This window comes from Anopheles arabiensis, chromosome 3 (genome assembly GCF_016920715.1).
Source record: "Anopheles arabiensis isolate DONGOLA chromosome 3, AaraD3, whole genome shotgun sequence".
Classification (NCBI taxonomy): Eukaryota; Metazoa; Arthropoda; class Insecta; order Diptera; family Culicidae; genus Anopheles; species Anopheles arabiensis.
Window position 1 is genome coordinate 47170306 of NC_053518.1, and position 12901 is coordinate 47183206.

General features: G+C 41.2%; 1 protein-coding gene across 16 annotated transcripts in view; it reads right to left on the reverse strand.

Annotated features, from left to right (window-relative positions):
- Positions 1-12901, reverse strand: part of LOC120902030 (tyrosine-protein phosphatase Lar) — a 239669-nt gene that overhangs the window by 56142 nt on the left and 170626 nt on the right. For all 16 annotated transcript variants that reach the window (XM_040310497.1, XM_040310494.1, XM_040310495.1 and 13 more), the window contains one exon: positions 3145-3327. In XM_040310497.1, coding sequence (XP_040166431.1) covers positions 3145-3327 — 183 coding nt within the window. The remainder of the gene's footprint in view (positions 1-3144; positions 3328-12901) is intronic.

Genomic DNA, 12901 nt, shown 5'->3' on the forward strand with positions numbered 1-12901 from the left:
AATTGGAGAAGTGGAAGGCGGCGCAAAAAAAACAGAAGGAAAACATAAAAACCCACACCTAGCACGGGATGAAATGTACAGTGTATGGCGGCTGCCGAGATTCTCCGTCACTGCCACCATACAGACAGCTTCTTTGCCCGCTGCGGCTGACTGTGCTGACTGCATCGGGATGTGGTGGTGCTGTTGGAGGAGATTCAAAGGCCATGCCTACTACTGTGTAGTAGTATGGGTTGAGTTTTGGGAAACGTTCCAAGGGGGTTTGGTCGGCAGGGGGGGGGGCCTTGGAGTGTGGCGCTTGTTATCTTGCCGTGAAATTGCTGTCTATGATTTGTTGCTGTCAGATACTGCTGCGATGCCCTTCCGGGGGTGTTGTATGTTTCGGAATCAGAAACACTAGCACACTGTCTATTTTTTCAAACAGGTCCAGGCAAGAGCGGCTTAAGCATGAGCAGTTTTCTCGTGAAGCTTTTAGCACTCCGCAGTTGGAGCGTTATAGTGGAAGCGAAGGTGTATTTCACGATTACAGCCGGAGCCTGGCAGGCTCATGTTAATGGAAATGTAATTTGGATTTAAATGTTTAGGGATGGGTGTTCATTGTAATGAAATGTTATTTTACATAATAAAATAATTGTTCTGCTTTGACTAGCTGGCAGTGGGTCCCGGTTGATAAGTACAGTGCTTTTTTGTGGGGGTATACAATGTATGCATACATACCGAAATACTTGAAAGATATTTTATTGATGAGGTGTTTAATAATTGTGTAAGTCGAGTATTACAAAATTAAAAAAACATTTTCCAATTATTGGTTATACTATACTGTATTTTTAGAGAGAAACCTCCAATTGATTATTAAAAAGGGTACACAAAAAAATCGAATTGGTGCGATTACGTCAAATGGAAGTTTAATCGAGTCGCAACAACTTTGTACATTATAAAGCAAAAACGATCAATTTTGTTGTGCCGTCTGGCGACCGCCGATGTTGTAGACCGTGTTGTCCTGTTTTTCCAAACCGTGGGGAGCGATTTATTGACATAAATTTGGCAACATTTATAAACAATACAGCAATGCCTGCAAATAAACAACGAAACTAGGCGCGCACCGAACGCAACATGCGCAACTACCTCCACCACCTTACCGCATTTGTTTTATTCCAGGTTTCCTCAAACCCCCCCCCACCCGCCCCCCCCCAACTCTCTCACTCTCTCCTCACGCTCGTTTACTCGGTCCCTACAATTGCCAGCTAAATCTGGACCAAGTGCCAAGTGAATCATAAATAATTTCAATACAAAAAAGTGGCAAAAAATATGACTCCCCCCGGAATACACCATCATCGTTCGCGTCAATCGAACCATACCGATTGGTCTACCCTGGTTAAAAGGGTGAAACGATGGGAAAATTTCATACAACAACAAAAAAAAAAAATAAACAAAAACCGATCCAACCGAAGGGTTGGTTTGTGGTGCCTACAAAACCCGTCCAATCAGTGCACCCCGCGAGCTAGGGCCGTTTGGGGAAGGTGGTGCGTGGTACGGGGGTGGCGATAGAGCGAACGACCGGTTCGTATTACTCATTAATTAGCATGGGAAAATTTCGCCCATGATTAATGCATCACGATACCGAAAAATTCGGACCAAGCGTATCGGGTAGTGGAAAATTCATAAAGGTTGCCGAAACGGGCCAAACACGGAACTGTGAATCGCATAAGACGCTGTACGTATTTACATTACATATGGCTATAGTGTGCTCCTCAATATAAAACGGCCATTACATCACCAGACTGTTGAATCAAACCTCAACGTACAACACTGACTACGGTCGAAGCACCAGTAACCAGCTTCATATGTATTTCCTATAAAAAAATCATTCAACTATAAGTTCAAAGAAGAAAAAAACTAACCCATCATAAAACTAATTAAAGATGGAAAGTATCCTATGTACCGGTTAAGAGATGGAGTTCGAATGGTGTTGCTATATCTGAAAGGCCTACATTAATTATTCCATCAACATGTCACTCTCGAACAAAACGTTACGCTTGAACATGTTCAAATGGTAGTACCGTAAAGAAGATCGGTCTCATTTACATTACATCGAAAAATGCTAGCCTGTTTTTGGTTGAGGTAACATTGCACCAACCATATGGATAAACATACAGTCTCGTGTAGTATCCACCGTGTGTGTGTGTTTCATTTCGGATAGCACCGTGTTTCATTGGTTTTTAGGGCAACCAAGAACGATGGTCAAAAAGATAGCATTTTCTGACCAACTTTCTTGGCAGTGGCAGTTGCATTAGGAGACAGAGCACCGAAAACATTTCGGTGTGTAAATTTGTGCTCCAACTGCTAACCGCACACCATGGATGGTGTATTTTGCACGTGTTTGCACTGTGGTAAGTGCAAAGAAGCTCCCTGTGTGTACACGGCATTTGCACAGTTGTGCGTGCGGGCAAAGTCGAGCAAGAATAAAGATGTATACGGTTTGCGAGTTGGCAGGAACAGCTTTGTAAGTAACATTAATTATTTACTAGTTCGCCCTGCAGCCATGTTCAGGTCCGATTCGATATTAAGTGATGCATCGACTTTGGTGTCCGCACAGTTCTCGGTTTGTTTTGGTTTCCTGCAGCTACATCGAGGCGAGCGAAGCCCGAGCACTTTGGAAGCGACTGTGTAAACGCTGCAAACAAAACGATACCAAGGATTGTTGTAGTCGATGCGCGAGGACAATCTTTGGTCCAATCGCTTGGGAAACCGCTTGGGGAAACCGCACCGAATCCATAATAAATGTAATGAACAAGCATCTCATTTACGTTTGCCATTGGACAGTGTATCTAATCGTGTACTGGATGGACGTAAACGTAATGGAAGCAGCAGCTGTAGTGGAAGTTTGTTCGTACAATTTTCTCTCGACGACGCATCCCGAACTGTTGCACGGTACAGCATGTGTGGTATAGAAACGGAGGCATTGGGCAAACGTATAATTGGTTTCTCCGAACCCAAATGAACCATTAGATTAGACGGTATTACTTACGTCAGAGTATTTGCCGTCTTTCTACAACCCTATTGATGCTTTTGGCGAAAAAGCATAAGCACTGCATAGCGGAAGAAATGAAGAAAAAGAAGAAGAAGAAGTATGGAATAGTTGCTTACCTTCACTGTTGATGCTGTAGCGTGGATTAGTCATATCAACGCGCTTCATGTCTTTCAGCCAGTAGATCTTTGGTGGAGGTGAACCAGTCGCCTTGCACTGCATCACAGCCGTATGGCCCGTTTCAATTACACGAATCGTGGGAAATTGTTTTATGATGGGGAATCCGGCCGGTGTTTTGTCTCCTGCAAAGGACGCAAAAAGGAACAAAACGTATTTACTACATCTATTTATGAGTGCACATGTGTGCGTGTGTGTTGGTGAACGTATAGAATTGCAGACGTAAACGTAAAGCAGAATTGGTAAACGTACAGCACTGCCTTGACATTTACAGGCAGGAAGAATACACGAGAAGCGAATCTTATCGACAATTACAATGTATTATTAATGAGTTACCAATTACTAGCTTGGATAAAACTTGTTTTTTTTTGTTGCTTTTTTAACAGAAGTGATCTTCGTATACATGAGATTGATTATGGTTTTATTACAAGAATGTAGTTATATGTGTGTATATGTGTGTTTTGTTAGGTGAATGTTAATGAAAGACGGTTCAATTATTACGATTCAAATTGTTAATTGTCTGAGTGAAACTAAGCATCAAATATAAATAAATAAATAAATAAAGGTTATTACTGAATTTAATGAGAAAATGCGAATTCAGTACCAATGAAAGCTTCCAGTCCATCTCCGTCGTGAGGACGAAGCGAGAACCAGCCTTAGGTATCACCATGTCACATTTCATTCGGCCAGCTCCAGCGACATGGGCGACAGAGTGTAGAAATAACTGGACAGATACCACGACAGGAAAAGGTGGCAGATAATAGGATACGCAGCGTCTGTTGCTGTGTTTGACCCGACAAACGGGCAGGCTTACGTCAAACACTCGGCGTGACATATTTCGCCGGCTCTAGGCCGGCACGGCTGATGTAGAAAGGGATACCGACACACCAGATACGTGTCCAATGTACGAATGTTGTTGTATTGCAAGAAACGTCTCATAGGGTCCGATGTTTTTAACGCTTCATTGGAGAAAACCGTCCCTTAGCTTGAAAATAAATCATGCGATGCCATGTCAAAAAGAATCTCCAGCCATGGCTCTCCGGCTGGTATACGGCGGGCCTGTTCTGGCGCTATCACTCGCAAAAAAGCAAACCGAGTAGTGGACATTTCATTTTATCTGTCCGTCCGAGAAAATGAAGAACGATGCGTAAATCATTGGCAAAGAAGGAAATGTACAGCAAGATGATGATTATTACATTTCCACGCGTTACGCCGTTTCGGTTTCAGTGTAAAGGCGGAAATAATTTATGGAGCAGATATGGAGAGAGAAAAAAAACCCGACACGCAATCAAATGAGATAGATTGTAACTAGCAACAGAAAATAAAAGACTAAGGTGCTTTCTAGTGAATGGAAAATCTAGCTGCCAACAATATCTTGTCACCTAAGACTAAAATTGAATGAACAACTTTGTATTTTTGAATCACGAATTTACGTAAATGCGATAAATCCGCATGCGATAAACCACCACAGGGCTATGATATAGTAGCATCAGTGCTTAGTATGGGAAGTTACTCTGTAATTTAGGTTAGAACCCATGATAGAAATCATGTTAGAACCTATGGCAACAAGTTTCATAATTATGTGTGAGTTTAATAAGTAAGATTTGCCTAATTTGCACATATATGCCCAAATATTTTTCTTTTGGCTCAACAACCGTTATCGGTCAAGGCCTGCCTGTACCACTTGTGGACTTGGCTTTCAGTGACTAATTGATCTTCCCCCATAGCAGGATAGTCATTCCTACATATGGCGGCACGGTCCATTTGGGGCTTGAACCCATCACGGGCATGACAGCAGCAAATAATAAATTAACTTCTTTTGATGCTGTTGTCTACAGATGCGTTCAAAAGGTACTTTATGAAATCGACAACTCATAGAACTACATTTGAATGTGAGTCTTTTCATGATAGTTGCAAGTTATATTATTGACATTAATTTGGTTTAAAATATTTTATAAGGTATAACATGTATGTAAGTAATGGTATGTTGAACGTGATTATTCCATTTCATATTGATAGACTACACAAGTAAATTAAAGTGGGCATTCGTACGGTTTCTAGCCTAAAAACATTGGGTTGGCATTATTTATTTTTACTACTAGACTAGACTAACACATTAGTAATAAGTCTGGGTAATAACTGACTATTTGGTTGAAAGCTACTAATAAACCTCTTTAACCCAGCATCGTACGGTTCATTCAGTTCACGTGAAAAACATTATGAATGAACCGGTTCACAATAAAACAACCCTATGGTTGTTTTGATACACCAAAATTTAAAAAAAAAATGCTAACATTCATAATCATTAATGAAAAACCTTCCAACATTCACGAATTTAGGGAAAAAACAAGAAATGGTCTATTTAAAACTATTTGTGTGAATCGCTTTCTAGGGTCAAATTATAGATTGACAATATTGGCTTGCTTATCATGTGATCAGACCAACGGTTTAATCTGTAGTTCTACCGATTTTCGAATAGAGTACCGATTCACAGACTTCACAGAAATTGCAGTTTGCAAAAGAACGAAAGAACCGAAAACACGATCACGCTCACAGCAATGAACGGCTCGGTTCACTCACGTTCACTTAAAAGAACCGAAATTCCCACCTCTACTAGACAGTCACGATTGTGTGGGTCGTTGAATCAAAGGAAAAACAAAAATCGTGTAACTGTACGAATATAAATAATCTAATGTTAAATAGATGTTAAGGGTAATAAGGATGTATGTCGCAATGAATATATCTGTTCATTTCAAGAACATTTATGTTATTCTTCTTTTGCACAACAACCGTTGTCGGTCAAGGCCTGCCTGTGCCACTACTTGGCTTGGTTTTCAGGGATTTGCTGATAACGCATAGTAGGATAGCCAGTCCACAGGCACGGTTTATTCGGGGCTTGAACCCATGACGGGTATGTTTCTAAGTCGTACAAGTTGACGACTGTAGCACACTACATTAGCTATTGATTTTCTTATAAAGTTACGATGAAATACAATAAAAAAAATTTGCTAGTTATTGTGCTTCGGTGCATTCAGTATAATTTTGTGAGCATACGGCCTGAAAATCCCTGTTTTGGACAATAGATTTCACGCGTTACATTCATCTTAAAAGATACCACATAAAACCATAGAGTAAATTAAATACACTGGAATGGTCAAACACTCCACTATTGTGTGCTTGACAGTAATGCACTTTCTTTACTTGACTATTTTGACTGCTGTTTTTAGCACGGGCCCATTGTTCATGGATGCAGTATAATGTTTACTTAGCAATGAGCATGAAAGCGACAAGAAGAAAAGAGCGAATTAAATTACGGTGTTTTGCAGGAAAATGCTACGATCCGTAAAGATTGCACTGCAACATGCAGCCTGCTCCCGGGTTCGTTCTGGTCGGAATATATCTGGCGCTCACCTAACGTCCTGCACCAAACAAAGTAGCAAACCCGTTTCTGATGGCACTTAACGTTGCCCAGACGTCAGACTCAACGGCATCGTTTGTAAACTAGGCAAAAAGTGAAAAATGTGAGCACATTGCTTCTGCGTCACCACACCACTGCCCATTGGGGTAGTAATATTTTCGTACTACACTACACAGCACAGTTTTGCCAAGTTTTTCCCTACCTTGAACCATAAGCAACCACCATGGTGGTGGTTGACCCACAGTGTGTGAGAGATTTGCCAGAAATTTGTGCCATCTCTCCTGCGGTTGACAGCTGTTGACGATATTTTTGGACATTTTAAACTTTTACTAGAATTTTTTGGTGTGCACTGTGTGAAATGTTTTAAAGCATTACGCTTCAAAGAATGTAAATAGAAGGATGTAGTTAGGATATGATAATGAAGCTACATTTTGGTGGCACTTCTATTATGAACCAGGCAGCATAAACGATAGCATAAAAAATCATAAATATTTGCTATTGATACTTGGAATTCTAAAATGTTTGAAGTAAAATTAACGTATGTAAAAAAGGAGTTGCACATACATACACATTTTAACTTCCAGTTAAAAAAAATGAAAAATGTATTTATCTGAATTTACGTTCAGTCGCAGGTAATGTTGAACACGTATCTGCTTCCTCAACAGATAGTGAAATTAAACAAACTGAAGCACACAAATCATACATTGTATAATTTGTTTGTGATAATTTCTTTGAAAGTTTCAACAACTTAAACACAAACGAAAACTGTACCACCATCGGCGTCGTACGTAAATTTTCGGAGTGTCCGATGAAACTTTTTCCACAGCGAAAGTGCTGCGTTACGGCATGATAATCTTTGGACCCAAAAGCGCCCAGCTCTGGCCGTAATGTCCTAGGGCAACAAATAACCGAAATCCTAACAAAAATCATAACAAAGAACCGCTGGAGAGAGCCTCCAGCTTACGCTACGCTCTGCTGCTCCTGCTGCTGCTGCTGCTGCTGCTGCTGTTGATGCTGTGTGGAGATGTGAACGAGTATGGTTTAAGTTGGGAAAAACACGGCAACAGCAAAAACAAAAAATCCAAACCAGGGGTTAGGGAAACAATACATTTTTGTTTGAGTTTCCGCTTAGCAGTCCCTCAGCGGGCTGTTTATGAAGTTAATTTCTGAATAATGTTTTTATAATAGACCTGCCTATTCTCGCAATGCTGAAACATTTTGCTTGAGCAAAAGATGACGCTGTCGTGTGAATCCACTTTTTTCGGGTAAACAGTTAGTCTGCTAGTAAATCGCGGTAGCATTTCTGGAACCAACCAGTGCAGAAGTGTGGGATGGACCGTTTTTTGTTGTCATTTAAGCACATTCCATGAACGGAGATCTCAGATAAAAGGACAATGTTGCCTATTTTTCGCTTTTCGTCAACGGCATCCTCGGATCACCAAGACGTTTATCATAATCACACCCTCAGAAGAACGTTTCAAATAAAAGTCCACTGAGACTGGCTTTTGACGCGTAAATGAACTTGGGAAAACTTTTCACCATTTCCATTTTCCACTACCTTGTGTTCGGAGTGGTACGGTATAATCGTTAGAAAATAAATTCGAGGCAAATTATAACGCATTTAAAAGATATGAAATAAGATTGAGTTGAATCGTATTCACCAATAGACAAGCAACTGATAAATATATAAAGCTTGGAAAATTTAAGACGTTTGTCGAAATAAACTAAGTATACAACTATATATTATCTTAAACTAACCCGAGACAATCTAAGTCAATAAAAAAACACTTCATAAAGGAGTTCTTCAAGAATGATACATGTAGGATGAGAGGGCTACCCCCCGAAAACGTCAAAAAATGACAGCTAGGTAGCGAGGGCATGACAGCAGGCGATGAGCAACACAATCTTACCGCGAGCGTCACCGTGAACAGAAGCAAGAATATACGAATTTCATTTAATCACCTACACCGCTCGTTTCCTTATTTCTTACATGGGGGCTCGTCCGGGAACGGGCTAAGTACGGTGATAAAGTGAAACGACGAAAAACCAAGAGTGAATAATGACGACAATCGAAGAGCTGTGCGAAAACCTTACGAAGATCGGCCTCGCACGCAAGTGCCAGCAGCTTGGTTTGGTGACGTCCGGCGGTAAGCAGGAGATGGCCAAAAGGATTATTGACCATACGACGATGGCCACAAACGACGAGAACGACGGTGATCATCAGAATCGTGAAATTCATGAAGCCGTGAACGCTAGAGAGCAGAACGCCGTGCTGCAAAACGACGGTGTGAGTGAGAACGACGACTTACACACACACAACAACGACAACGACGATCGAGAAGATGGCGGCACGCGTGCAAAATGTTCACGCAACGACGACGACGAACGATACGATGATGATGGTGTTGGTGACAACGACGACGGCGGCAACGATGATTACAACGATGATGACGACGATGAAGACAACGATGATGACGATGATGACGACGCATTATTGTTCCAAACGGCGATCAGAACTTCGACCCCAGCGGCAAGGAAGGAACGGAAATTTCATGGAACATCGATGGTTTATTCTTTCCGCGACATGGAAGAAAGCATCGACACTTTTGGTGCTGATGAAGGTGAGGACGTACGATTATGGCTAAAACAACTTGAAATGATTTCTAGGTCGGCACGATGGAATAATGAGCAAATGCTGATTATGTGTAGAAAAAAACTGACAGGTACGGCGAGACGTTTTGTGTTTTCCTTACGCGATGCTAGCAGTTATAGTGTTGTGAAGAAAGCGCTAATCAAAGAGTTCGCTCCTTTTGTTCGAGCAACTGACGTGCATAGGGCATTAGCTAATCGGAAGAAGAAGCCAACGGAGACGATGCGTGATTACGTGTATGAAATGCAGCGCATTGCTTTACCTATTGAGTTAGATGAACCTAGTTTATGTGAGTATATTGTGGATGGCGTTACTGACGACGAATTTTATCGCTCCACATTATATGAAGCCAATACGGTACAAAGGCTGAAAGAGAAACTAAGCATTTTTGAGAAGGCAACCAAGAATACTAAGGTAGCTAAGAAGAATCGACACGATGACAATGCTGACGTTAAGAAAGAAAGGCAACGCTTTGAAGGGAAGTGTAAAGGTGAAGTGAAACGTAAATGTTTCAATTGCGGCGGTACCACACATGTTGCTTCAGAGTGTCCGAAGAAAAACGATGGTCCGAAGTGCTTTAGATGCAACGATTTTGGACATCTTTCCAAAGAGTGTCCCAAAACACAAAAGACGAACAAGAAAGACAATGACGCACGAATCAATGTAGTGAAAGCGGCTGTTAATGAAAAACTCAGCGTATCAGTGGAATTGTTTGGACAGAAAATCAAAGCAGTTGTGGATACAGGTAGCGATATTTCTCTAATGAGATTTGATCTTTTTGAAGAATTGAAAAGTAACCACATTCAGATGCATGAATCGAACTTGAAGGTACGAGGATACGGTGGCGGCGTAAGCTCAGTACGTGGTAAAACGACGATATCTGCAACAATCGACGAAGAGATTTTTGATATTCAATTCTATGTCGTTCCATGTGAAGCCATTGATTCACCAATGTTGATCGGAATGGAATTTCTTAGTTCAGTTGACTATTCTATCACTCCAGAAGGAGTAACGATAAAGAAATATCGAACAGACGAGACAGTTGGTATAGAGACGAAATGGATTCGGCGTATTGCAGGATACATTGATGAAAATGAATTATTGGTTCCAACCAAGTATCGCGAAGAAGTAATGACGCTAATTGAAGACTATAAGCCACAGAAGAATATGACTGATAGAAATCAGCTGACGATTACTTTATCAGATTTGAATGTTGTTTGTGAGAACCCTCGACGATTGGCTCTGTTAGAGAAAGAGGTAGTTAGAAAGCAAATCGATGAATGGCTTGACGAAGGAATCATACAACCATCGCAAAGTGAATATGCAAGTCCTATTGTCGTTGTGCCAAAGAAGGATGGTTCATACCGCGTTTGTGTTGACTACCGTGAATTAAATAAGAAGATTGTGCGTGACAAATTTCCGATGCCAAATGTTGAAGAGCAAGTCGATCAGCTCGCTGAAGCTCGAGTGTACACCACTCTCGACTTAAAGAATTCCTATTTTCACGTACCAGTTGATGAAAGTAGCAGGAAATATACGGCATTCGTGGCGGATAGTGGTCAGTATGAATTTTTAAGAGCACCATTTGGACTGTGCATTAGTGGAAGCGGTTTTGGTAGATTTATTAACGATGTGCTTCGAGAATTTATTCGAGATGGAACAGTTTTGGCGTTCGTTGACGACATAATCATTCCTTCCAAAACTGAAGAAGATGGGCTGAACGCGATGAAACGAGTATTTGAAGTAGCAGCGAAGGCTGGATTGACATTTAACTGGAAAAAATGCGTATTTCTACAACGACGGGTAGAGTACTTGGGGTACACAATTTACGATGGAAAAATAGAACCAGCACCCGCGAAGATCGAAAAGTTGAAGCAGTTTCCACAACCGACGACCGTGAAGCAACTGCAACGATTCTATGGGTTAGCAAGCTATTTTCGAAAGTTTGTCCCATCATTTGCTGGTATCGCACGACCGTTATCGGAATTATTGAAGAAAGATCGTTTTACTAAATTGAACGACGAAGCAATGAATTCTTTCCTATGTTTAAAGGATATACTTGCAGCTTATCCAGTACTACGCATTTTTAGAGCTGACGGAGATGTAGAATTGCATACAGATGCTAGTAAAACAGCGATAGCAGGCATTTTAATGCAACGAGCAGAAGACGATGGTAAATTTCATCCGTGTTATTACTTTAGTCGACTCACAAGTAGCGCTGAGAAGAATTATCATTCGTTCGAGTTGGAGGCATTAGCTGTAATAGAGTCAGTACGGAAGTTCAGATGCTATTTGCTTGGACGTACATTTAAGATCGTGACTGATTGCATGGCATTCAAGGACTCAGTTAAGAAGAAGAAGTTGAACGCAAGAATTGCCAAGTACGTATTAGCTCTTTCTGAATTCGATTACGTAATGGAACATCGACCAGGAGAAAAGATGCCGCACGTTGACGCATTGTCAAGAGCTAATGTGATGATCATTTCAACAACCATCTTATCGAAGATACGAATGGCTCAGAATAAGGATGACCGAGCTAAGGCTATTATAGCAACATTGGAACGAGGAGATACGGTTGACAAATTTATTTTGAACAATGGCGTTATTTACGAAAACGATGGCGATAAACGACGACTTTACGTTCCAAAATCAATGGAGATAGACATCATAAGGTCTGCTCATGAACAAGGACATTTTGGCGTCCGCAAAACAAAAGAACGCATTAACGCAGATTATTTTATTGTTGGATTAGACGAAAAGATTAAGAGTTGCATTGACACGTGTGTTCCATGTATCATCGGCGAAAAGAAAAGAGGTAAACCAGAAGGTGAACTACAACCGATACCTAAAGGAGACGTACCATTGGATACGTTACACGTTGACCACTTAGGACCGATGCCGTCGACAAAGAAGTCATATGGATATATTCTTACAGTCATAGACGCTTTCACAAAGTTTGTCTGGTTGTTTGCGACTAAATCAACAACTGCAGAAGAGGTCGTAAAGAAGCTTCAGGTGATCACGAGTACGTTTGGCAACCCACGACGAATTATCAGTGATCGAGGTTCTGCCTTCATGTCAGGACATTTCACCAGGTTTTGTGAAAACGAAGGCATTGAACATCACACGATAGCAACGGGAGTTCCGCGAGGAAATGGACAAGTTGAGCGTGTCCATCGTATCATCATCCCAATGCTTACGAAGTTGTCCATGGAGAAACCGGAGGAATGGTTTAAGCACGTAGCGCGAGTTCAAAAATGTTTGAACAATAGCTGGCAGAGAACAATCAACATGACACCATTTGAGCTAATGACCGGTATCAAGATGAGTACGAAGGAAGATGCTGTACTACATGAACTACTATCACGCGAGATACAGAATGATTTCACTGAAGGAAGAGATGAGTTGCGCAGGACAGCGAAGCGTAATATTGAAAAAAATGCAAGAGGAGAATTGTAAGTACTACAATCTGCGTAGAAGACCCTCACGACAGTTTAAGATCGGAGATCTTGTAGCTATACCGAAGACGCAGTATGGAGTAGGGCAAAAGTTTAAACCGCGCTTTTATGGTCCGTATGAAATCACGCGTATTTTAGATAACGATCGATATGAAGTAAAGAAGTTAGATGAG